We start from the raw sequence: 25,290 nt of genomic DNA, 5'->3' as shown, positions 1-25,290 counted from the left end.
TTAGCTGTTCTTATAGTGGACCCTTAAGCAACGTGGAGGTCAGGGGCGCCCACTTGCCCCGCAGTAGAAAATCCACATATAGCTACTTGTACTGCGTCGGTCCCCCAAGAGAATACGCCACCTATTGCCTCACTACACCTACAGAGGGGTTCAGCGAGGCGACCACAGAGGTGGGGAAACCTCCAAGCTTGCTAGAAAGAACGCGGCTAGAACCGCTGTTCCCTTGGAGAGCGACTAGGTGTGACGCGCTTCCGGCCTTTGTGATTGATCTTTCTGTGGGCTGCGGTTGTCAAGGACTGAGGTGGAGCGTTCTGGGCTGGCGAACCTCTGTTCCCACGGAGACCCGGTGAGCCTCGGAGTCGCGCTCTGGAGGAGGGCCTCTGAAAGGTCGGGTCCGTGCGCTGCGTCCCCGGACTGGGTGTGGGGAGTGAGCAGCAAGGGCTTTTTGGCTCAAGCTTTGGCGGGACAGCTGAGGGGAGAGGAGGCTGCCCCGCAACCTGGAAGGGCCTCGTGAATTAGAAATCGGCGTCCTTGCCCCCACCGCAGCCCCTCAGTCTGTTTCTGAGCTCTTCATCCACTCCGCCTGAGTGACAGTGCCTCTTTGAACTCTGGCTCTCCGAATCTTAGGATAAGAATAGATACAGATACCGAGGAATGTTTGTATTTTCCAACGTCTGTCATTTTCTACTGATGCCTTATTTTAGACAATGAACAAAGATAGTTTTATAATATGCTACAGCCTCCTAGTGTGATTCACATAGTGCAAAAGGCTCTTCTCATCTGTTGATTTTATTTTTCAAACTAATATTTAAATAGCACTTACGTGCCAAGCAGTCACTGTTCAAAGCACTTTCCAACTAGAAACTTACTTACGTCTCATAACTATATGATATAGGCACTGTTATTTTGTAACCTTCCCCGCCCCACTTTAACATCAAGAAGAAAATGAGGGTAAGTAACTTGCTCAGAGTAATACAGTTGGTAAGGCGTGTAGTCAGGATTCAGATCCAGGCAGTTTGGCTCAGAGTCTATTTTTTAAACCCTTTGCTATGCAAATTATGCTTTTTCTGTATTGGCTTTACAGCCACAACCCAGGAAGTTACTTCTCTCGTTTGACTCTGATCCTACTCCTTTTGGACCTCAGTAGCCCTGGCCCTCTAGTTAGGATTTAAGATTAGAGAGAAGTATATACCCAAAGACATGCATATCTGTCTGCAAATCTGATGAAACAGCCATTTTATTTGTACACATTTCCCCACCACTCACCCATGTTGTGCTGTGGGCAATAGAAAAGATTACAGTCTTGGTGCTAAGGGGTAGGTAGCAGGTATTGATTAAGCCACCTTGAACCAAAAATTGTACATTATCTCATTAAGAGGTGGTTAATTTGCATGTTTATTATGTGCCAAGCTTTGTGCAAAACCCCTTTATATGCATTATCTCGTCTATTAATAATACTCTCTACAACTCCACAAGGAAGTTATCCTCATTTCATACATGAGGAGATTGAGGCTCAGAAAAATGAACTAAGTAACTTGTCCAAGATCATATTGTTAGTAGGTCAGAATTTGCAAGTATTGTAAAAGGCGAAAGATTTATACGATCTGAAGAGAAACCAGAGTATACAACTATTGTAGATCTGCCTATGTTTTCTGCTACCTCATAGTATCTTCTACTTATCTCAGATAAATAGGAAAAATATGGGCTGTGTTGCGTGCGCGTGCACACGCGTGCGTGCGTGCGTGTGTGTGTGTGTGTGTGTGTGTGTGAGATTGCAGACGCATAGACAGTGTCTGAAAGGATACATTCTAATCTTTAACAGCATCCATTTTTTTGGAGTAGAACTTGGTGAGGGAATTATTCTTCTGTACTTTTTGGATTTTTAAAAAAAATATGAGCAGTAACTGCAAGATAGATTGTGACTGAGGGTAAAAGTTGGGGCACATGATATGAACTGGAAGGAGGAAGGGGGGGGCCTGGAATGGCTGAGGAAGACTTTAGAGAGGATGTGAGATTAGAATCAAGCTGCAGAGATTGGGTAGGGCTTGAATAAGTGCAGAAGGCAAGAGCAAAGACATGGAACTAAAGAACAGAAGAAAAACCCAGGTGGCGCTGGCAGTGTTTGCATGGACTAGGGGGAAGCGAGAGTGGGGCCAGGTGGTGGGAGCTAGAGGTCTGATTGGTCTTGAGCCAGGCTTGAGAGATTGGGAATTCATCCAGTAAGTAATGGGGAGGCCATAGATGGTGATGGCAGAGGTGAGAGTGGGGATAAGTATAATAAGGCACATTTGCACAGTGTGCTGCTTAGTCTTCACCTACATGCATTTCTTTGGTAAAGAGCGTCCCTCTACAAGAATGATGGTAGATTTAGGGGTGTTGAGCTTGCTGAGGCTCTAGGAGAAATCAGCTTTAAAATACAGATATATTTTTTAAGGTGGAAGAGATTATTGTGCTAATTATATAATTGACATATACGATAGAGTGGTGATCCTGAATAAAAGATTAATAACTGTATGTTTGTGACCAGGAGGGCAGGGTTATAAGACACTTGGGAAGCCGTTAGAGACACTGCGTTCAAAGAATTAAGATGTCCTGCTGGTGTGAGGCCATGGGTATTCAGGCCACCAGGTAAAAGAAAAATCAGGGAAAGGAAAGCAAAAGGACCCTGGCATATACAGAGAATAGGGGAAAATTAATCTTAGTGAAACTGAGTAAAGATTTGAAACACCATATATCAGAAGTGTTTTTCTTTGGGCAGAGCTCAAAACTTGAGCTTCCTCATCAGTGAACAGAAAACCTTTGACTCAAAACCTAGGTGCATAGGCAACAAATAGGAAAAATACATTTTTTTCAAGGTCCTAAAAGGTTGAAAAAGAGCATGAGTGCCTGTTAAACCCTTTGAACTCATGTTGAGTGAATTGAATAATGTGAGAGCACATATTCTCAATTTACCTATTGGATACCTGCACCCCAAAACTCGACATCCCTAGAATAAAACTCAGCCAACCATGGTTCAAAACACCATCATTTCTTCCCTAGATTATTGCCATAGCTTTTCACTCTGCTTTCACTTTTCCCCATGCTCTGTTATCACAGCAGCTAGTTATTATTAGTTTTCATATTAAATGTAAGTAACAATTTGTCACCCCTCTGCTGCAAACCTCTCCTGGCTTTCCCCATCTCCTGGAGTACAAGACAGAGCCCCTACAATGGCTTTCGTGAGCTGCTCCCAGCCTCACTTCTCTCCTAGCACTGTCTCTTTTGCTTTCTCTGTTCCAGGCACATTGTTCAACTAGCTGTTCCTTGAAGAATCCTGGCCGTTTCCTACCTCCAAGAACTCAATGTTCCCTTTGCATGGAATAGTCTTTTTCCAGATCATCTTGTACTTGCTCCTCACTTCCTCCAGATCTTGCTCAAATATTAGCTTATCAACAAGGCCTTCTCTCTCTGCCCCACATAAAATAGAAACCTTTCTTCCTCCTTTCTATCTCCTTCACCTTTATTTTTCTCTATAGCATTTATTAGCACTTGACATATATTTAATTACTGTCTGTCCCCTGTGGGCCCCTTTCCTCATCCTGTCCCCTTCTTCCCCCCACATAGAGGAGAGAGAGTAGTGTAATGGTTGAGACTATGAGTTCTGAAGTTAGATTTCCTGGGTTTGAATTGCACTTGCTACCTGTGAAACCTTGGGCAAGTGACTCTGTGCCTCAGTTTTCTTATCTGTAATAGGATAATAATAATACCTTACTCATGGTTATTTTGAGGATCAAATGAGTTAACATATGTAAAGCACCTAGAACAATGTCTGATACCTTAAAGCCACTATAAATATCAGCTATTATTAATATTGTTATTAGATTGTAAATTGCATGAGACTAGGCACTTTCTTAGTTTGCAGCTTATCTACTGTGCCTAGAACAGTACTTGGAATATGGTAAGCTCTGAATAAATATTAGCTAAATGAATGAGTGTTGTATGAAGAGAAACATAATGTGGTGGTCACAGTGGTAGTGAGTTGGCGCCAAGAAAAACTGGAGGAAAAAACATGAACTTAGGGATCCTGGATTTGGAGGGAAACCCTTCTCCATTCTTCCCGGAGTGGTGACTATAGAAGTCAACCAAGCCAAAGATGTTAGAAATTTGTGGAGCGGATTATATTTTCAGGTTACCCAGGAGGATGCTGCCCCACCTCAGAGTTTTTTTTCTCCTTGATAAATATAACCAGTAGTGGCAGTATGAATTTATCTTTTCTTCTAGTTGTAGTGTAATCAGTGTTCACTTGTAATTTAAATACCTTATTCTTAGTTTTTAAAATTTTGCAATGCCTGCCAATACCTAAGAGTAGCGTAGGGTTATTTTTACAGTGAATTACAATAATTTTACTTAAAATTAAAAGACATTTACAGGTTATGATCCATTATGTGAGTCATGAAACCTATGTGTTGGGCTATGACCAGGGTTTTTGTTTTTTTGGGTGTTTTTTTAAATAGGATTAAAAACAATAGTGTATATCACATAAAGTAACGATACCTAGTGTTCTGTGAAATTATTATTTCAGTTATTTGTGTGTGTGTGTGTGTGTGTGTGTGTGTGTGTATGTATATCTAATTCATGCACATTCATTCATATGCATGTGCATGCCTATTCTGGCCTTCATATAAGGTATTTGTTGCTGATGGTCCTGGTCAAAAAAGTTTGAAAACCTCTGTCCCAAAATGGCGCTTGGAAATCAGTAGATCACATAATTATTTTTCTTACAGAAAATTGCCTTTATTAATTACTATCCTAGTTAAGATTGTTTATACGCTTAAAGTGGTCATAGACATTTGTTTTTATTAACACTCATTTTATTTTACATACAGTCACTCACTTTCCATCCTCAAAGAGTTTTAAAGAAAAATAATTTCCAAGAAATTAAAGGGTAAGAAAGAGCTCAAACTCTACCCCTGTTTTAAAATATTAGAATTATTGTAATATGTCTTTCAATTTTAATACCTGTGAGCTACGATCACCCCAGTTGACTATTTTCTGATTTTTCTGCCATAGGGTTGATATCACTAGGATACTTCGTTTAATATTTTTATAAAACGTGTAAGAAAAATAACAATAGTGGTAACTTACAGTACTTTAGAGTTTACCAAGCTTCCAGCTTCTTGTGCTCTTTATCCATGGTCTTATTTTATCTTTATATCAACCTAGAAAGATAGGCAAGTTTGGCTTTATGATTGCTATTTTACAGATTGAGTAGACTAAGCCTCAAAAGGTGAAGCCCAAGCCTTCAGAAGGTGTACCTGTCACATCATGTCTCAAGCCCAGATTTTCCCCACTCCAAACATAGATGTTTCCTCCATACTCACCTGATTCGAGGAACTCTACCTCTCCTTTGAAGTGCATTTCCTTTGTTCCTCCTTATGTCTTTTTATCTCCTTTACTTTCTCTCCCTCCTCCATTTTGCTTCCCTTTTTTCATTGATTCTTACTGTCATTTGTGACCACTTGGGACCAAAGTGCTTGTTTACCTCCATTCAACAAAAAACTTACTATTAGTCTAGCCTCTTGCCATTCAAATGGAAACCCAATATATTCCAGCTGATTTATTTGAGCTGATTCATTCAGGATGATCAAAATGGTCCCTTCCTTCAGTAAAACTGTGTGGGGGGAAGGGGGGTCATTTCTGTTTTCCTTCCTGTATTGCCTGCATCAGCATGGTGTAGTCCTCATGCAATTAGTGCTCTTCATTAGGCAGGGTGACTGATTTTGGTATAAATTTACCTGCCAGCAGGAAAGATTTTTCTAAATTTTAATAATGTTTTCTCTGCAAATTATTTTTTAGTTTTTGGGATTTCCAGAAGAAAAGATCAAGGGGGAATTATCAAGAATAAATTTTTTTTCTGAGTAGTTAAGCCTAAAATGACCACAACCTTGGCCCTTCAGACTCCAGAGATGCAGGAGGGACTTCTGTCAGTGAAAGTAAAAGAGGAAGAGGAAGACCATACCTGTGGGCAAGAATCTGGCCTATCAAGAGATAACCCTCATACCAGAGAGATCTTTGGTAAACGTTTCAGGCAGTTCTGCTATCAGGAGACACCTGGGCCCCGAGAGGCTCTTGGAAGACTCCGGGAGCTCTGCCATCAGTGGCTGAGACCAGAGATGCACACCAAAGAGCAGATCCTGGAGCTGCTGGTGCTGGAGCAGTTCCTGAGCATCCTGCCTGAGGAGCTCCAGGCCTGGGTGAGAGACCACCACCCAGTGAGTGGGGAAGAGGCAGTGACTGTACTGGAGGATTTGGAGAGAGAGCTGGATGAACCAGGAGAGCAGGTGGGAAGATGGGAGAACAAAGGTTTGTACCTATAGGATCAAATATGGGGTTTTAGTGCGGAGAAAGAGGAGGAGGCTTTCTTTATGTCTGATTTAATCTGTTGTGGGCTTTTAATCTCTGTGTTTTTTTGTTTTGTTTTGTTTTGTTTTTTACCAGTTTCTCTGTCCTTTTCCTATCCAGTGGCTCTGAGAAGGCCTTCTTGCAATGTCTTCAGTGATATTTGATTCCCAACTGTCCTTAATTTCCACCAGGTCCCAACCCATCCTGAGGAACAGGAACAGTTTGTGAAGGACAAAGCAACTCTAGGACCAACCCAGAAATCGTCAGTTGGCCAGCTCCAAACCTTGGAAGAGCAGTGTCAGTGTAACTTGCGAGAGGTGTGCCTGGTTCAGGACATTGGTGAGGATGAGCATTTTCTCTGGAAGCCTAACTTATTGCCTCAGTGTTCATTAATTCAGTACATTTATTTAGTGTCAACACATTTATTTATGTGCCAGGCACTGTGCTAGGTCCTGGGGCTACAGTGATGAGCAAGGTAGACATGGTCCCTACCCTTATGAAGTTTGCAATCTTGTAGGAGACACAGTTGTAATATAATGCATCTTCTCCCTGAGGTGTGGGTATAATTGCTAGAGTGGGAAAGTCAACAAAAGACGTGGTCGCTTTTGTCCTTCCACACATTCTCTTTGCCAGTTTTTTTCTTTAGAAACATAACATTCATGTGATCCATTTATTATTTCAGATAATGAGGCTGGGACTTGGAATGAGCTTTCCAAAGAAATGAAATCACTTATGGAATTACCTGGAAAATTGAATGGGGATATTATTCAGATGCCTGAAAGTGGAGACACCTGTGACCATGAGGGCAGATTGGAAAAGCAACGGGTAAGCTCTTCAGTGGAGAGACCCTATATCTGTGGTGAATGTGGAAAAAGCTTCACTCAGAATTCCATCCTTATCGAGCACCAGAGAACACACACAGGCGAGAAGCCCTATGAATGTGATGAGTGCGGGCGGGCCTTCAGCCAGCGGTCAGGCCTGTTCCAGCACCAGAGACTGCACACGGGGGAGAAGCTCTACCACTGCAACACTTGTGGCAAAGCCTTCAGCCAGAATGCTGGGCTTTTCCATCATCTCAGGATCCACACTGGGGTAAAACCTTACCAGTGCAGTCAGTGCAATAAGAGCTTTAGTCGACGTTCTGTCCTCATTAAACATCAGAGAATTCACACTGGAGAAAGACCTTATGAATGTGAAGAATGTGGCAAGAACTTCATTTACCAGTGCAACCTCATCCAGCATCGAAAAGTCCACCCTGTGGCAGGATCCCGCTAGCTCCTTAGAACAGGTAGGACAAAATTTCATGAGGTGAGATCACAAGGCACGGTAGCAAGGTTGGTTCTTTCTTTGTCCCTGAGAGAACACTAATAATAGCTTACTCCTCTAGTATAGCAAGCTCCAAGGGAAACCAGTGAAAATTTCCTTTTTTTTTTTTTTTTCAAATTTTTTTAAAATTAAAATTTATTGGGTGACAGTGGTTTCAAGTGTACAATTCTGTAATACATCATCTATGTATTGCATTATGTGTTCATCACCCAGAGTCAGTTCTTTTTCCATCACTATATATTAGACCCCCTTTACCCTCTTCTGTTCCCCTTGACCCTCTGGTAACCACTAAACTGTTGTCTGTGTCTATGACTATTTGTTTCTTTATTTGCTTGTCTTGTTCCTGTGTTGCCTTCAGGTTTTTTGTTTTTGTTTTTTCTTTTTATTATTATTATTATTATTATTTTCAGGTATACAAAACAATGTAATAGTTAGACATTTCATCCCTCATAGCAGTAAAATCATATGGTTCTTGACTTTTTCTGTCTGACTTATTTCACTTAGCATAGTAATCTCAAGATCCATCCATGTTGTCACAAATGGCAGTATTTCATCTTTTCTTATGGCAGAGTAATATTCCATTGTGTACGTATACCACATCTTCTTTATCCAGTCATCTGGTGAAGGACACTGGTTGTTTCCATGTCTTGGCCACTGTAAATAATACTGCAGTGAACATCGGAGCACATATATCTTTACAGATAAATGTTCTCAGATTTTTTTGGGTAGATATCCAGGATAGAGATTGCTGGGTCATATGGCAATTCTATTTTTATTTTTTTGAGGAATATCCATACTGTTTTCCATAGTGGCTGTACCAATTTACATTTCCATCAACAGTGTATGAGGGTCCCTTTTTCTCCACAGCCTCTCCAACACTTGTTACTATTTGTCTTGTTGATAATAGCCATTCTAACAGGTGTGAGGTGATAGCTCATTGTGATTTTGATTTGCATTTCTCTAATAACTAGTGAAGTTAAGCATTTTTCTATATATCTGTTGGCCGTTTGTATGTCTTCTTGGGAGAAGTTTTTGTTCATGTCCTCTCCCCATTTTGTAATTGGATTGTTTGTCTTTTTGTTGTTGAGTTGTATGAGTTCCTTATATATTTTGGATATTAGCCTCTTATTGGAGGTATTTGCAAATACCCTTTCCCATTCGGTTGGTTGCCTCTTTGTTTTGTCGAGGTTTCTTATGCTGTGCAGAAGCTTTTTAGTTTAATATAGTCTCATTTATTTATTTTAACTTTTACTTCCCTTGCCTTTGAGGTCAAATTCATAAAATCCTCTTAGAACCCAATGTTTATAAGTTTAGTACCTATACTTTCTTCTGTGCAGTTTATTGTTTCAGGTCTTATATTTAGGTCTTTGATCCATTTTGAGTTAATTTTGGTATATGGTGACAGATAGCAGTCTAGTTTCATTCTTTTGCACATGGCTTTCCAATTTCCCCAGCATCATTTATTGAAGAGGCTTTTCTCCATTGTATGTTTTTGGCTCCTTTGTGGAAAATTATCTGTCCATATTTATGTGGGTTTATTTCTGGGTGTTCAGTTCTATTCTATTGGTCTGTGTGTCTGTTTTTCTGACAATATCATGCTGTTTTGATTATTGTAGCTCTGTAGTACAAGCTGAAGTCAGGGAGTGTGATACTGTCAGCCTTATTCTTTTTTCTTAGGATTATTTTGGCTATTCGGGGTCTTTTGTGATTCCATATAAATCTTATGATTAAAATTTCCTTATTTTTAATGCTAAGAGAAGCGTAACAATATCTTAAATACATCTGTCAAATTCTCTGTGGTTAGTGACATCCATAGCTTTGCAATACTGAATAGTTTCACATAGACCTGAATAAAATGTTTTCTAGGTGTACTTCAGAAAAACTTCATCCTAGTAAAAAAACAAACGAACAAAACTTTAAAAAACATTAAAAAAAATTATATGCAACCTGAATACAAAATAATGGCAAAAGGGGTAGTTTACTGAGTTAAAAAAAATTAATTTAAAAATAATCTCTGCAAAGTCTGTAATGTAAACTATTTGACTACAGGCATACCTAAGAAATATTTTGGGTTTTGTTCCATACCACTGCAATAAAGTGAGTCATAATATTTTTGCTGGTGGGGAGGTCTTGCCTTCAATTTGTAAAAAAACCATAATACCTGTCACAGTAAAGCGAAGTGCAATAAAATGAGGTATGCCTATTTTTCCATTCTCATAAGTTAGTGTGCTTTTTAACCTACAAAAGGGGGCAGATGAATCCTCCTATAAATATACACAGGTCTTCTCCCTATAGAGTTTTAGTAACTCAGCCTTCAATTAGGAACCAATGAATTGAAGTAATCATATATGATTGGTAGTTCAGTGGCTAGTCATAACAGATATTGCTAATGATTTTTAATTTGTGGAAAGGCTAAGAAGCTTAGCTAAAAATCTGATATCTCACTTCAGATCTTTGTTATGAAATGTTTTCCTGTATGAGCATTTTTGGGTTTTCCTTATTTTCTTCTTTATTTAACCTTTTGTTATGGAAAATTTTAAACATAATAAAAAAGAGAGAAAACTATGATCAATGTTCCGTGTTGATTGCTTTTTATAACCTCCATACTTCTCAGCATTACCTATTGATTACCACCAGTCATACATACAATAGTTTCTTTCTCTTAACACTGATGGAGTGTTTACCAAGCTTTTATACAAACTTTTTTACAGGAGGCAAAGAAATGTGAAATCTGTGGTGATAATTTGGATTGGAATACAAAATACACAGCTGGTAACTCAAGAATAGTAGAAACATGGTAAGGCACCTCAGAGGTCACTTCCGCATGCCCTTATTTGACAGATATGAAAATGAAGGCTCTGAGAAATAACTGTGTAAGATCATACAGCTAGTTAATCGAGCTGGAACTAGAACCCTGTCTCCTAACTTCTAGTGCACTTCTCTTTCTACTAAGGCACTGGAAGCTTAGTACTTAGCTGAATTCGATCATCAAATAGAAATTATGAGTATATGGACCTTACAGGATTTATAAGTCATTGAAGTTTGCTTTTTTTAGCTCAACAAGTCCTATATATATGTTTCAATAAATGCACAGCTCCTCTAATTTACAGCAGAGTTACAGGATAGACTTCTCACTATCCCTCATTTGAGGCATTTTATTAATTTTTGTAGTGCTCATTTTTATTTTTTTTATTTTTTATTTTTTTATTTTATTTTTTTTTTTAAGATTTTTATTGGGGAATTGGGGGGATGGGAACAGTGCTGGGGAATTGGGGGAAGGGGAACAGACAAGTTGCTGTCGTTTTGTTCTTCAGTCTAGTTGTGGAGGATGTTGCTTCACTGGCCCAAGTTGGCACCATCATTGCACTCTTCTCTGGCGAGGCAGATCAGTCGCCGGCTTCTGGACGGCCGCTCACTGCGGCTGCTGGCTGCTCACGCTGGCTGCTGGCCACACACGGTAGCCCATGGCAATCCACTGCCACAGGGGCTGCAGCCTATGCCGTCGCCGGCGACTCATGGCAGCCCAGCTCCAGGTTGAGCTGTTGTTCAGCATCTCAGCTGTGGAGGGCAGTGTCACTGGCCCTCATATGTGGGATCCGAACCGGGGCCCTCTGGCGTCCCAAAGCCAGTTCTTAACCATCGCGCCACTCGGCCGGCCCTGGTGTTTGTTTTTATAACTTCTCAAATATTCTCATTTTTCTCAACAACTAGTAAAACAAAAGGTGTTATATACTGGGGGTGCCAAAAACATGTATAAACATGACTTGTATTCATCTTTTGTTGTCGGTATATATTGAGTATTACAATTTTAATACAGTATTTTTCCTTTCTTAAAATGTATATACATTTTTTTGGCACCCTCAGTATATGTTGTATGTTGTAGAGACAGATATGTCACTTAGAATGCAATGATTAACATATGATTGAAATGACTCACAGTTCACCAAACTAACTTTGTTTTCTGATACTAATTGTACTAATTCTCTTATGCTAACACTTTAGCATAAGTGCACATCCCTCATTAGTTAAGAAATAATACTTGATTGAACCTATAGGCAATGGCATGCAGACCTTGGCTTCTTTAGTGATTATTTCAGTTTTCCTGGCCAGAAGTTCTTAGTTGTTTCTCTCACATTTCTAAATTTCCCTCACTGTTCTCTCTTCTCTTTCCATCCTGGCTCCTTTTATTCATCCCATGAAGTCATTAGCCTTGATGTCCTTCCAGGTGTTCTCCGGACAAATATCCCTCCCTAACCCCGTCTAAAAGAGTAGAATAGTCAAAGACTTATGACTGAGCAAAGTATAAGAAAAATTGATTCAAATCTAATTAAATAGGCTTATTTGTTCTTAAGAATACTCCAGCACATTTTTTAAGTACTGTAAGGACAGTGGATACTATGTATGAAGAAATGTCTGTGAATCTTGCAGCCAAAACCCACCTAGAGTTGTTGATGGAACCCTGAAGATGCTCTTGCACTATAATTTTGATTCGAAGGCCAAGACTCCAGGACAGCAGTTCTCAACCTTCCTAATGCCATGACCCCTTAATACAGTTCCTCATGTTGTGGTGACCCCCCAACCATAAAATTATTTTCGTTGCTACTCTATAACTGTAATTTTGTTACTGTTATGAATCGTAATGTAAATATCTTTTTGTTTTCCGATGGTCTTAGGCGACCTCTGTGAAAGGGTCGTTCGACCCCCAAAGGGGTCGCGACCCACAGGTTGAGAACCGCTGCTCCAGGAGAATAAGTCTCTCTCTGTCTATATTTTGTAGGAAATGACTCCTATAATTTCACTACAGTATTTTTCCTTTTAAAAAAACATAATTATAACTTATAGTGGAAAATTGTTTTATATTTTTCCAATAAGACAAAAATTATCCCTGAGATTTTAAAATAAAAGTATATGTAAAGTCAAAATTATTATAAAATATGAAGTATTTTTGTACAGAATAATTTTGAAATATAAAATATATACCAGTATACTTGTGTCTTGGTTAAATGTTGAGTGAGTAATTGAGAGAAAAGTAGATTCTCTGCAGAGGGGGATAGAAGATAGAGGAAAGTGTTTTAGGCAGAGGGAACAGGGTGTGGCAAGGTACTTTTAAGATATGCTCAAGAGCCAGGAGTTTTCTATTTTGCCTGGGTCATGGAGTTCCTGCAAGGAAGTGCCACAGTGGGAGATAGAGGTGGGGGCAAGATTAAGAGGACCTTGAACACTTTCCTAATGAGTTTAGTCTTTGTTTGTTAAGCACTGTGGAATCATTGAAAATACTTTGTTCTGTAGGACATTTTTAACAGAGAATCAGGGAATGTTAGCTTTAAAATGAGATTTGAAGTTTAGCCTATTTCATACCTACGTGAGAAAAGTGAAGCCCAAAATGGTTAAGCACATCTAGTGATCTTTCTGTTTTTTAATCAATTAAAACTTACCAAAAAAAAAAGAAAAAGTGAACAAAGATCACTGTGAATTATATGTAGTTTTGAAACACTTCGACTTGGAGCCTTAAGACAAATCTTAGGCATCTGCCAAAAATAGCAACGTTGATGACAAAATGGGATAGAAAGAGAAAAAGAAAAAAAATGTCAGAATATAAAAAGGAATCAGACAGAAGCCAAATTTAGACACTACAACTGGATTAGCCAATGAACTGTGACCAAAAGAGAAGGAAAAATTAAAAAGATAGATGGCAGAGACTGTGTTACCAAGAAATTTGCTTCATCTTCATAATACTTATTAGAAATCGCTCTGTCTCAGTTGGTCCAAGTGTCTTAGGTACAGGTGTCTTCAGCCATGAAAATAGTCTTATTGCCCTTCACTGCTCACTCATTTTAGTGCTTTTCATAAGAGGAGAATAGAAAGAGAGCACAGTCTATGAATCACTATGTGGTTTTTTTTTTAGGCCTCTGGGGTTTTCCATGCCAACTGCCTCAGCTTTATGATGAATCCACTGTTTCTTAGTTTACACCTATGTTAGAATCACCTGGGCTATTTGACATAGTTTCTTGGGCCCTACCCAAGACTGATTAGATTTCTGAGGGCAGGGCCTGGGAATCTGCATTTTAGCTAGCATATCAGTGGTTCTCAGATATATTTTGCCCAATTTGGGACACTTGAGAATGAATGGGAGTGCTATTAATAATTATACCCAGACAACAGGCATAAATCAGGATGTATAATCTCCATACTCATGAATTTTCCAATTGAAGATATAGACAATGAGACAGAGCATCAGAAAGAATCCAGTGTTCTCTCATGAACACTCAGGTAGATCATATATGAAGGAGGCTGTTGGAGACTTTGGAGACTTAGGTGTAGACACTGAGACTAAGGTAGCCACCACTTGCCTGTTTAAAATAATTCCCATTAACAAATCTACTGGATTAGGTAAGAGGATGGGACAGAATGTCTACCAAAACAAAAACAAAAACACACAAAGGGACCACTCCCCAAACAAAACCCCACTGTTAAAATAGCTAGTTATCTATGATGAACCCGTTGAGAGAATGGTTTACCAGACAAGGTGGATGACATCATGAAGAACAGGAGCATTTCAGTGATACAGGGACTGATGGGGTAATATGGGATGTTAGACCTTAAATTATAGAGGAAAAGTGGGAAGATAGGGCACGAAATCAGAAGTTTGTTAGGGATAAGGCAGGAGGTGAGCCATTTTAAGCAAATAGTTAGGCTGAATGGCGGCTAGACATTGTGCCAAATAGTTTAATAAATTATCACATTTATTCCACATAATTCAATGGCTGTGAGCCAGAGTCCTCTTACTACTGAAGCAGTACCAAAGACAAACTGCTGCAGGTGACCCTGCTCCCTATTCTGCAGTTTCCAAAATCATTGACAGCAGGGGTGTGGCGGTCCATCACCACCCCTGTATTCACTCAGCTTTTTGCTAATTCCGATAGCCAGGGATCTATAAACTCAAAACTTGCTCGTGGTTAGGTTACTCAGAGGGACCTGAGTTGTTTAAGTAAAGATTTAAAGCAGAGGAGAGCAAGCAAACAGCTCCCTTTTTGTTCCCACTTTCCTCAGGTGGATGGGTGCTGATTGTTGCTTCTGACCCTGGGGGCAGAGTGAAGGTAACTGGACAATGGGTATTTTAAGAGACCCTGCTAGAAAGAGACCCTGAGGGATGGGACTTTGGAGGACCTGGCTTCCTAGGGAACTGTAGGGCTTGGTAGGATCTGGTGACAGTAGTCAGGTGGGGTAGAGATATCAACTCAGACTGAGTGGCTGTGGGACACCAGAGATGAGAAGCCTTGGTCAGCCCGCCTGCCTGAGCCTCTTGGAGTAAGCCTCTGAACTCCTGAAAGGGGGCCAGGTGGTGGGCACAGACCAACCACTGAGATGATGAGTCCTCCAGGTTTCCTTGACAGGCAGCTGAGGGGGGCAGTAGAGATGCGTTACAGTGTTGTGACGTACTTCCAGTCTCTAAAGTGAGCTGTAGCTCAAAGCCTCTGAGTGCGTGTAAGTGAGGAACTGGCTCCCTCTTCTCTGGCAGGATGCTCAATACCTCCGCTGAGATCTCAGGACCTGCATGTAGGGGTGTTACCCTTTTCCCAGGCCTGGTTTCTGTTCCTCTCCCTTACATAGATCCTTCAGGATCTGGATTCCTTTTTCCATGTCAGCATTTCAGGCTCTTTCGAAGATGTAGAGAACAGTTGGGTCTGTGCAGACCACTAGCTTCTCAGATGGGGACACAGACTTACCAGTGGTGTGGACCCTCTGGAGTCCATCGCCTGATGGATCCTTAAGGGTCAAAGATTATTTCTTACAGAGGCACACATCATCTTTATTGTGCTTCATAGATGTTGTGGGTTTTTTGTTTTGTTTTTTTACAAATTGAAGGCAATACCCTGGACCAGTAAAAAAATAAATAAGACTCATTTTATTGCAGTAGTCTGGAACCGAAAGTGCAATCTCTCTGAGGTATGACTGTACCTTTCCTGAGTTCTACAGCCCCTACACCTGGGCAGTTTTTCAAAGTATTCATAAGACACCCCTCCCGATTCCCCCCACTCTTAGTAATGGTCATGATATTGCATGTTTAAACTAAAAGCTGTACACTTTTTATTCCACTGGAGGAGTGCTTGGCTCGGAGGAAGACCTCTCCTGTGTGGTGCTACACTGGTGGTGCAGGAGGGGGTGGGGTGGGCAATGCAGTGATGTTTAGCCACTTCTCTTACCGTTCTAATGCAGTCTGTCCTGGTCTCTGCTGTAGAGGGTGATTTGGCCTCCCACTTCCCCTGCTCCTTTCTAGGATTCTTTCAGTGGTGTGTTGTTTTTGAATAGTTGCTAGTTCTTGTGAGTAGGGGCAAAGTCAGGAACTACCTATGTCACCATCTTGGTGATGTCACTCCCTAGCACTTTATATAAGTACTTTACAATAATGCGATTTTCACAAACAGTTCTGCAAAACAAAAGGAAATGCTACGTTAATTTCTACAGCCAAGAAAACTGATTCAGAAGTTAGCACATTCATCAAGCAAACATTTATTGAATGCTAAGTATATGCCAGGTTTTGTCTTAAAAATGGGAATAAACTAGATAAAAGAGGCACTCCCTAACAGAGTAATGAGGAAGACAGTAAACAGTTACAATGTAGTGTGGTAAGTGCCTTGAGCAAAATAAACTTCACACATGGGAGGGCCTTTGGAGGTGGGAAGTGAGGAGTTAGATATAGCCTCCCTGAGTAGGCAATATCAGAGCTGCCTCTGTGAAACCAACAGAAATTGGATAGCAAAGGGAAATAGATCTTGGGGAATATATATATATACACACACACTGTATGACAGAGGGATCAGGAAACAAATTTCAGAAAACAAAGTAGATGAAGGTGGGTGTGGTGGAACAGGGGCAAAGAGGAAAAGTAGGTAATAACTGGAATATACCAAGAGATTTGAATTTAAAGGACAGTGTGCTTCTCCATATTTTTAATGTAATGGCTTATAGATAAAATGTTTGTATGCATACTGCCTTGCAGAAGAAACCAGGCCAAGGGCTTCAGGTATCCCAGGTCTGCCTTGCCACCTAAGTAGCTGGGAAAATGATATGCTGGCGCTCCTGTAAGCCATTTGAAGCGCCTAGTGAACTGTGGCATCGCACAGTAGATGGGAGGGTATACTCTACAGAGCGGGGAGTTTCTGTATGGATTTAAGCTAGCAGTGTGGTGAATGAATCGGAAGGGTGTAAGACCAGAAGCAAGAGCGATAAGAGGCTTGTAGTTGTCAAAGAAGAAATACCATAAATTGGTGAAAGTAAGGCAGCGGCTATGGAGATGAGGAGTGGATGGAATGGAACTATGTTAAAGAGTTAGATTTAACTGGACTTGATGACTAATTAGACGGATGAAAGAAGGATATATATATTAAAAAAGTGCCAGTAGTGCTGCCTGGCACATACTCATAAGTAGAACATACAAGGTAGTTTGTTGTTGTTGTTTTTAGTAAATGTAGTCAGGAATAAGTAGGCAGGTTTTTGGATTGGATGATTAAGTGAATGTGGTGCCATTTTATAAAAAATGGGTAATATTGGAAGAGCCATTGGTTATGAGGGGGGAATGATGAGTTAATTTTCGGTAGTGTTGAGTTGAATATGCTCATAAGACATACAAGTAGAGGGAGCCATTGGATTATAATGGCCTGGATCTCCAAAGCAATATTGGGATACAAGAATCAAATTTAGCAACTCTGAGGTGACAACTGATATTATAGACTAAATGAGATTGCCCAGAATGAATGTGGGATAAAAAGAAGGCTGGATCTCAGTTTAGGGTAATCAGACATTTCTTGGCAGACAAAAGCCAGCTATAAAGTGGACTTAAGGAGCCATTAGAGATGTATGTTTATTTAACAAGTACTTCTTTATAGCTGAGTAATACTCCATTGTGTAAATGTACCACAGTATCTTAATCCAGTCATCTACCCATGGACGTTTCGATTGTTGCCAAGTCTTAGCTATTGTAAATAGCGCTGCAGTGAACATAGGGGTGCGTATATTTTTTTGAATTAATGTCTTGGGTTTTTCTGGATAAATACCTAAGAGTGGGATTGCTGGGTCATAAGGAAGTTCCATTTCCAGTTTTTTGAGATAACTTTATAACTGATTTCATAGTGGCTGCACCAATCTGCAATCCCACCAACAGTGCACCAGGGTTCCCTTTTCTGCACAACCTCGCTAGCTAGTTTGTTGATTTATTGATGATAGCCATTCTGACCGGGGTAAGGTGGTATCTCATTGTGGTTTTTATTTGCATTTTCCTTATGATTAGCGAGGTTGAACATTTTTTCATATGCCTGTTGGCCATCTGTATGTCCTCTTTAGAGAAATGTCTCTTCATATCCTCTGCCCATTTTTTAATTGGGTTGTTTGTATTTTTGGTGTTGAGTTGAATGAGTGTTTTATAAATTTTAGATATTAACCTCTTATCAGATATCTCGTTGACAAATATCTTCTCCCATTCAGTAGGCTTCCTTTTTGTCTTATTGATGGTTTCCTTTGTTGTGAAAAACTTTTAAGTTTGATGTAATCCCATATGTTCCTTTTTTCTTTTACTCCCTTGCCCACAAGGATGTATCAGTAAAAATATTGCTCAGGGTAATGTCTACAAATTTACTCCCTATATTTTCTTCTAGGAGTTTTATGGTTTCAGGACTTATGTTTAAGTCTTTAATCCATTTTGAATTTGTTCTTGTATATGTCATAGGAGGTGGCCCAGTTTCATTTTTTTGCATGTGTCAGTCCAATTTTCCCAGCACCATTTATTAAATAGACTATTTTTACCCCAATGTAAATTCTTGCTTCCATTGTAATAGACTGTCTGTATATGCATGGATTTATTTTGGGGCTCTCTATTCTGTTCCATTGATCTATGTGCCTGTTTTTATGCCAGCACCATACTGTTTTGATTACTGTAGGCTTGTAGTATGTTTTGATGTCTGGTAACATGATACGCCCAACTTTGTTCTTATTTCTCAGGATTGCCATTGTTATTTGGGGTCTTTTTTGGTTCCATATAAATTTTAGGATTATATTTTCTATTTCTGTGAAAAATGCCCTTGGTAGTTTGATAGGAATTGCGTTGAATCTATATATTGCTTTAGGCAGTATGGACATTTTAACTATATCAATTCTTCCTGTCCATGAGCATGGTAGGTGTTTCCATTTATTTGTATCTTCTTTTATTTCTTTTTTCAGTGTCTTATAATTTTCTGAGTACAGATCTTTTACTTCTTTGGTTAAATTTATTCATAAGTATTTTATAGTTCTTGAAGCAATTGTAAATGGGACTATTAATTTCTTCTTCTGATAGTTTATTATTGGAATATACAAATGCAACTGATTTCTGAATATTAATTTTGTATCCTGCTACCTTACTGAATTTGTCTATCAGTTCCAATAGTTGTTTGATGGAGTCTTTGGGGTCCTCTCTCTATAGTATCATGTCATCTGCATATAATGACAATTTTACTTCCTTCTTATTTTTTTTTTTAATTGGGGAATTGGGGGTATGGGAACAGCACTGGGAAATTGGGGAAGGGGAACAGACAAGTTGCTGTCGTTTTTTGTTCTTCGGTCTAGTTGTGGAGGACGTTGCTTCACTGGCCCAAGTTGGCACCATCATTGCACTCTTCCCGGGCGAAACAGATCAGTCGCCGGCTTCTGGATGGCCGCTCACGGTGGCTGCTGGCCGCTCATGCTGGCTGCTGGCTACATACGGTAGCCCATGACAACCCACTGCCACAGGGGCTGCAGCCTACGCTGTCGCTGGCAACTCAGGGCAGCCCAGCTCCAGGTTGAGCTGTTGTTCAGCATCTTAGCTGTAGAGGGCAGTGTCACTGGCCCACATATGTGGGATCCGAACCGGGGCCCTCTGGCATCCCAAGCCAGTTCTTAACCATCGCGCCACTCGGCCGGCGCTTACTTCCTTCTTACCGATTTGGATGCCTTTTATTCTTTTTTCTTGTCTGATTGCGGTGGCTAGAACTTCCAGAACTATGTTGAATAAAAGTGGAGAAAGTGGACAGCCTTGTCTTGTTCCTGATCTTAAGGGGAATGGTTTTAGCTTTTCCCCATTCAGTATGATGTTAGCTGTGGGTTTATTATATATGGCCTTTATTATGTTGAGATATGATCCCTCTATTTCCACTTTGCTGAGAGTTTTTATCATAAATGGCTGCTGTATTTTGTCAAATGCATTTTCTGTATCTATTGCTATGACCATATGATTTTTATTTTTCATTTTGTTGATGTGGTGTATCACATTAATTGATTTGCGGTTGTTGAACCAACCCTGCGTACTAGGGATGAAATGCACTTGATCATGGTGTATGATTTTCTTATTATATTGCTGAATTCTGTTTCCTAATATTTTGTTGAGGGTTTTTGCATCTATGTTCATCAGGGATATTGGCCTGTAATTTTTCTTTTTTTGTACTGTCTTTGTCTGGTTTTGGAATCAGGGTGATAGTGGCCTCATAGAAAGAGTTTGGGAGCCTTCCCTCCTTCTGGATTTTTTGGAATAGTTTGAGAAGAATAGGTGATAATTCTTTTTTGAATGTTTGTGGCTTCAGAATTTGCCACAACAATAATGTGTTTGACAAAGAATCCAATTTATAATTTTTATCTCCCGAGGCAAGAGATATTACAAGACCAACAATAAGGCAGTGCCCCAGACATCCAGTGCTGTGCGTGGATCTCCACCTTGATGTGACCTTGTCAAACACCGAGGTGCAGCTGGCTCCCAACAGTTTGTTTGTATGGAAAAGCCACTGGAAGTGGTTTGGGTGGGCTCACAAGTTGGGTGGGGCAGGTTCCCAGGGAATCACCAGGGTGCGACAAATGCTGTTAGCCAGGTTGATGGAGACTCAGATATGGTGTCCGCCCATGTCTGCACGCTGGGTAGGGGGATGACTCAATAAAGGAACAATGGCTTCTGCCAGCACTTCTGTCTGGGAGAAAGCTGCTCCTCCATTCCTCGTTCTAAAGCCAGACAATTCTTTTCCTCTCTCTATGTCCCTGGCACCTTTAGCACTGCTTGTCATAGCTGGAGCTCAGAGGGAGTGCATTAGCATGTAAGTCAATGTACAGGCCCATTAAGAGGAATGCATGGGACCCCAGCTCACTCAGCCACAGTCTCTGCTATTTTCATAGCCACAAGTTGTGGCTACTTCTCTTTCCAGCACTGGAATCCTGGGACTGGGGAGCCTTGTATGGGGCTGGGATCCTTTGCTTCTCCACAGCCAATTTTTAATTGCCACATGTGGATGTGGGACAAGCACCTCCCACATCTCTGTCCCTCCTACCATTCTCAATGTGGCTTTTTCTGTATGTCCTTAGTTATCAGATTTCTGTTCAGCTAGCCTTCAGATGATTCTCAATGATGATTCTGTGGTTTACTTGTAATTTTGATGTGGTTGTGAGAGGAGGCAAGTACAGCATCTACCTACTCTGCCATCTTGACTGGAACTCTCCCTGAGTTCTTTAAACCTCATTTAGTTTTTTTCTTATAACTGCAATCTTGAATTCTCTATCATTTAAATCACAGTCTTTCATGTCTTTGAGTTTGGTTGCTGGAGACTTTTTTTTTTCCTGTACTACCTTGTTGCCTTGGTTATTCATGGTACTTGATGGATTCTCTGCCTGTGCACTTGAGGTAGTGAACTCTTGTTTAGGTGCTGTTTTGTTCTTAACAGTTCAGCAGGTTGATAAATAGAGGTCTTTTGTTTTTCTGTAGATGGAGGTATAGCACAACCTTCTATTTTTTCTTACCTGCACTTGCAGCACCTCCAGGATCTCAGTGGGGCCACATTGCTTTGGTCTTGGAAAATTCCCTATATTCACCAGGATGGTGTGCATCTTCTCTGTTTCTGAGTCACCTCAGTCTCAGGGCACCCACCACTATGGTGGGAAGATGTGGCAAGTGGCAGACTGGGTTTGTGAGCTCCCAGCATGATCTCCTTGTTACTAGTGGCAGTCAGCAGCACTGTGCTATTTGAGATATCTCTGCTAACTCTACTGGGTTCTGCCTTGATGGATGGCAAAGGGGAGATGAAACCATAAGTCTGCAGCTTTGTGTCTTTATTAGTAATGGTCACCACACCATTCACTGTGTTGTATCTCAGCTACTACTACTGGGTTTTACCACAACAGGAGTCATCTTCTCAAGCAAGGTCTTTGCTTCTGCCCCTCCTACCCTCCTGGCCATAGTGTGAGGGCTGCAGCCCAACTCCTCCACCGCTACTGCATTAGCTGGGCTCAGCATGCACTGAACTGCATTTGCAGCCGTCATCCCTGTTTTTTCCCCACCCCACCTTCCTCACTCATTCCAATACTCCCACCTTCAGATGTACTGACCCATGGACCTCTCAATTGTGTTTATTTGTTGATAGTAGTTGTTGGACTTGCAAATTTAAGGGGAGATACAAAGGTGTCTTCTCACTCTGCCATGATGCTGATGTCACTCTCTAATCTTAGATATTGTTCCTAAGAGGGCAAGGTCTCTCTACAGGGACTTCTCCTCAGATCCACCTGATTATTATGTGGTAACAAATACCCAGTATTGCCACATCTTCCAAATTTCATTCTTATATGAACTCTCCCTACTTTTAGTCTTTTACCTTTAAAAAAATATATATTTTAGGTCAACTTGACATGCCTAGGGCCTATCAATTCTACTTTTAAAAATGCTTATGTAAAAATTGTGTTATTAAAACTGATATTGGCAGTGTAGAGATGAGATCCATGATGCTTTTGAATGCTCCTGGGTTCTTAGTGTCTCCTGGGCCCCAGAATTACCAACTACAGATACAGACTGCTCAACAGAGTTCTTAAAATGAGTTGCTTACCAGATAATCTCTGCCTTACTGCCTCTTCCCAGCAGAGATCTGCCTGCTTTTAGTCACTTTCTCTTTGCTACCAGAATGAAACAATTAGCTGCTGTAGTTTAAGGACCACTTTGATGAAGGGCTAAGCTTCTCACGCTCTATCTTTTATGTCTGATAAGTATATAAGCCAGAGGTTATAATTGGACCTAAAAAAAATATTTTCCTCTTAGCTAAGGTCAACTCAGATTAGTGATGTGTTTAAAATGCCAGCCAAGACTGGGACACAAGACTTATCATTGGGCTGCTCTACTGAGTGCTTTATATGTATTTCACTTAATGTTTACAGTGACTCTGTGAGATAGATCCAATCATTCCCATTTTATAGATGAGAAAACCACAGGTTAAATGACTCACATAGCAAGAGATGAAGTTGCAATTCAAACCAAAACAGTGTGATTCTAAAGCCTGTACTCTTGTTTCTAATTCTATAGTCTAGGCAAATAACTTATTTATTAACTAATAACAGCCAGAATTCATTGGTGTGGGCATTTTTAAAAAAAATGTATTTTTAAACTAAACAATGTTATGTTTAACAAAATTATATTTAATTTTGTCCAAAAAACATTTATTTCTGAGTTATTACATGCTAGGTACTTTTAAAATGGTCACTTTCCATAAGGAGTTTATAATTGAGTAATTATTCATCCATGTATACATTCATATATGAAAACTCAATTTTGGAGTGATTTTTATTCCCTTTGTTATTGCTTCCAGCCACATATAAAGCTCTGAAGGGCCACTTTTAATGATTGTCCTCAATTGTCAATTTCTTGGATTCTTGAGAACATAAAACACTGATTGAAAGCACTAACTTCAGTTTTTATCCTGAATATTAATGTGTGAATAATTCATTTTGGTAAGCAGGATAATGGTCTCCCACAGATATTATCCCAATCCCCAGAACCTGTGAACATGTTACCTTCTGTGGTTAAAGAAACTTGGCAGATGTGATTAAGTTCAGAATCTTGAGATGGGAAGATTATTCTGGATTATCTGGATGGGCTCAATGTAATCACAAGATTCTTACAAGAGAGAGGCAGGAGGGTCAGAATCTGAAGGAGATATGACAATGGAAGAAGAGGCGAGAGAGAGAGAGAGAGAGATTACTGGAAAGGGGTTATGAGCCAAGGAATGCAGGCAGCCTCTAGAACCTGAAAAAGCTAAGAACACATCCTCTCCGAGAGCATCCAGAAATAACCACAGCCCTGATGATGACATTTTTATTTTAGCCATGTAAAACCAATTTTTGGACTTCCAACTCCAGAATTGTAAGGTAATAAATTTGTGTTGCCTTAAGCTACTAAGTTTGTAGTAATTTGTTATATCAGCGATAGAAGGGGTGTGATGTAGTATCTCATTGTAGTTTTTTGTTTGTTTTTTTAGCTTAAGGTGTGTCAAAACAGTGTAATAGTTAGATATTTACACCCCTCACGAAGTAATAACCCCCCTCTACCATGGTACAATCCAAAATTCCACTTCTGGGTATATACCCAAAAGATTTGAAATCAGGGTCTCAAAGAGATATTTATACACCCATGCTCAAAGCAGCATTATTCACAATAGCTAAAATGTGGAAACAACCTAAGTGTCCATCAATGGATGAATGGATAAACAAAATGTGGTATATATACACACAGTTGAATATTATTCAACCTTAAAAAGGAAAGAAATTCTGATATTTGCAGCAACATGGATGAACCCTGAGGACATTATACTAAGTGAAATAAGCCAGTAACAAAAAGAGATACTGTGTGATTCCATTTATATGCATTAACTAGAGCAGTCAAACTCATAGAGACAGAAAGTAGAATGGTGGTTGCCTGGTGGGAGGGGAAATGGGAACTTAGTGTTTAATGAGCACAGAGTTTCAGTTTTGTAAGATCAAAAATTTTGAAGATCAGTGGTGATGGCTGCACAACATTATGAATGTATTTAATGCCACTGAACTGTAAAATTAAAATAATTAAGATGATAAATTTTGTTATGTGTATTTTACCACAATAAAGTTTTTTCAAAATAAAAAAGTAATAAACATCAGAAAATGCACTAGTGATAAACATGATTGCAATGAGAGTGAGATAACTTGCCTTTACTGTTAATACCTTATCTCACAACCAGATATTGATAAAGGAGTCAAAGAAAATTGTCTTTAATAATGTATTATTGTAAATAATGTCATTTATTGGGAATTGATTATGACTGGGTACTATTATATTTTATACTGTGGCAATGGGCCCTAGACAAAGACCATGTGGTCACTAAGGATTTTGTGTGTGCTTCAGACAAAGACATTCCTGAACTGTACAGTTAGCAAGACTTCCGCGTTTAACATTTCCAAATTCCTACCTCACCTGAGAGCCAGTCAGGAACTGGAACAATGGCCACATGTCCTAATAAGGAACCTGGAAACCTCAGGGTATATAACCCTGAGTCCCGCCCAGGTCAGGGCTCAGCCTCTGGATGTGAATCCGCTGAGCCAGTGCCGGCATTAGTAAAAGTTGCTTCCCACGCCTTGGTGTCCTGTCTCTTTGTCTGGGTTCCCCGCAACATAATTGGGGGCTCGCCCGGGAGATGGAGACGGTGATATTTTCGCCTCCCTTGTCCCTGGAGCCCGGCTCCCCCGGACAAGAGGGGACACACACTCTACTTGGGCCAGCGGACTTTTGTCCATCAGTGGGGA

At 40.1% G+C, this 25,290-nt stretch overlaps 1 protein-coding gene across 4 annotated transcripts; it reads left to right on the top strand.

Annotated features, from left to right (window-relative positions):
• Window positions 1–263: 263 nt before the first annotated feature.
• ZSCAN23 (zinc finger and SCAN domain containing 23) lies at window positions 264–7,852 on the top strand. 4 transcript variants are annotated; one of them, XM_019633629.1, is made up of 5 exons: window positions 326–346; window positions 4,866–4,924; window positions 5,836–6,320; window positions 6,573–6,720; window positions 7,064–7,663. In XM_019633629.1, exons 3-5 carry the CDS (start codon window positions 5,913–5,915, stop codon window positions 7,654–7,656), a joined length of 1,149 nt encoding a protein of 382 aa, XP_019489174.1. In that variant the 5' UTR covers window positions 326–346; window positions 4,866–4,924; window positions 5,836–5,912; the 3' UTR covers window positions 7,657–7,663. The 4 variants fall into 4 exon arrangements, with proteins under 4 accessions (XP_019489172.1, XP_019489170.1, XP_019489174.1 ...); XM_019633627.1 differs by lacking the exon at window positions 4,866–4,924 and having other exon boundaries at window positions 264–346; XM_019633625.1 differs by lacking the exon at window positions 4,866–4,924 and having other exon boundaries at window positions 275–387; window positions 7,064–7,852.
• Window positions 7,853–25,290: the final 17,438 nt, after the last annotated feature.

Source organism: Hipposideros armiger, unplaced genomic scaffold (genome assembly GCF_001890085.2).
Source record: "Hipposideros armiger isolate ML-2016 unplaced genomic scaffold, ASM189008v1 scaffold_1362, whole genome shotgun sequence".
Lineage (NCBI taxonomy): Eukaryota > Metazoa > Chordata > Mammalia > Chiroptera > Hipposideridae > Hipposideros > Hipposideros armiger.
The sequence above is the reverse complement of the archived record's forward strand: the minus strand, read 5'-3'. Positions and strand labels throughout refer to the sequence as shown.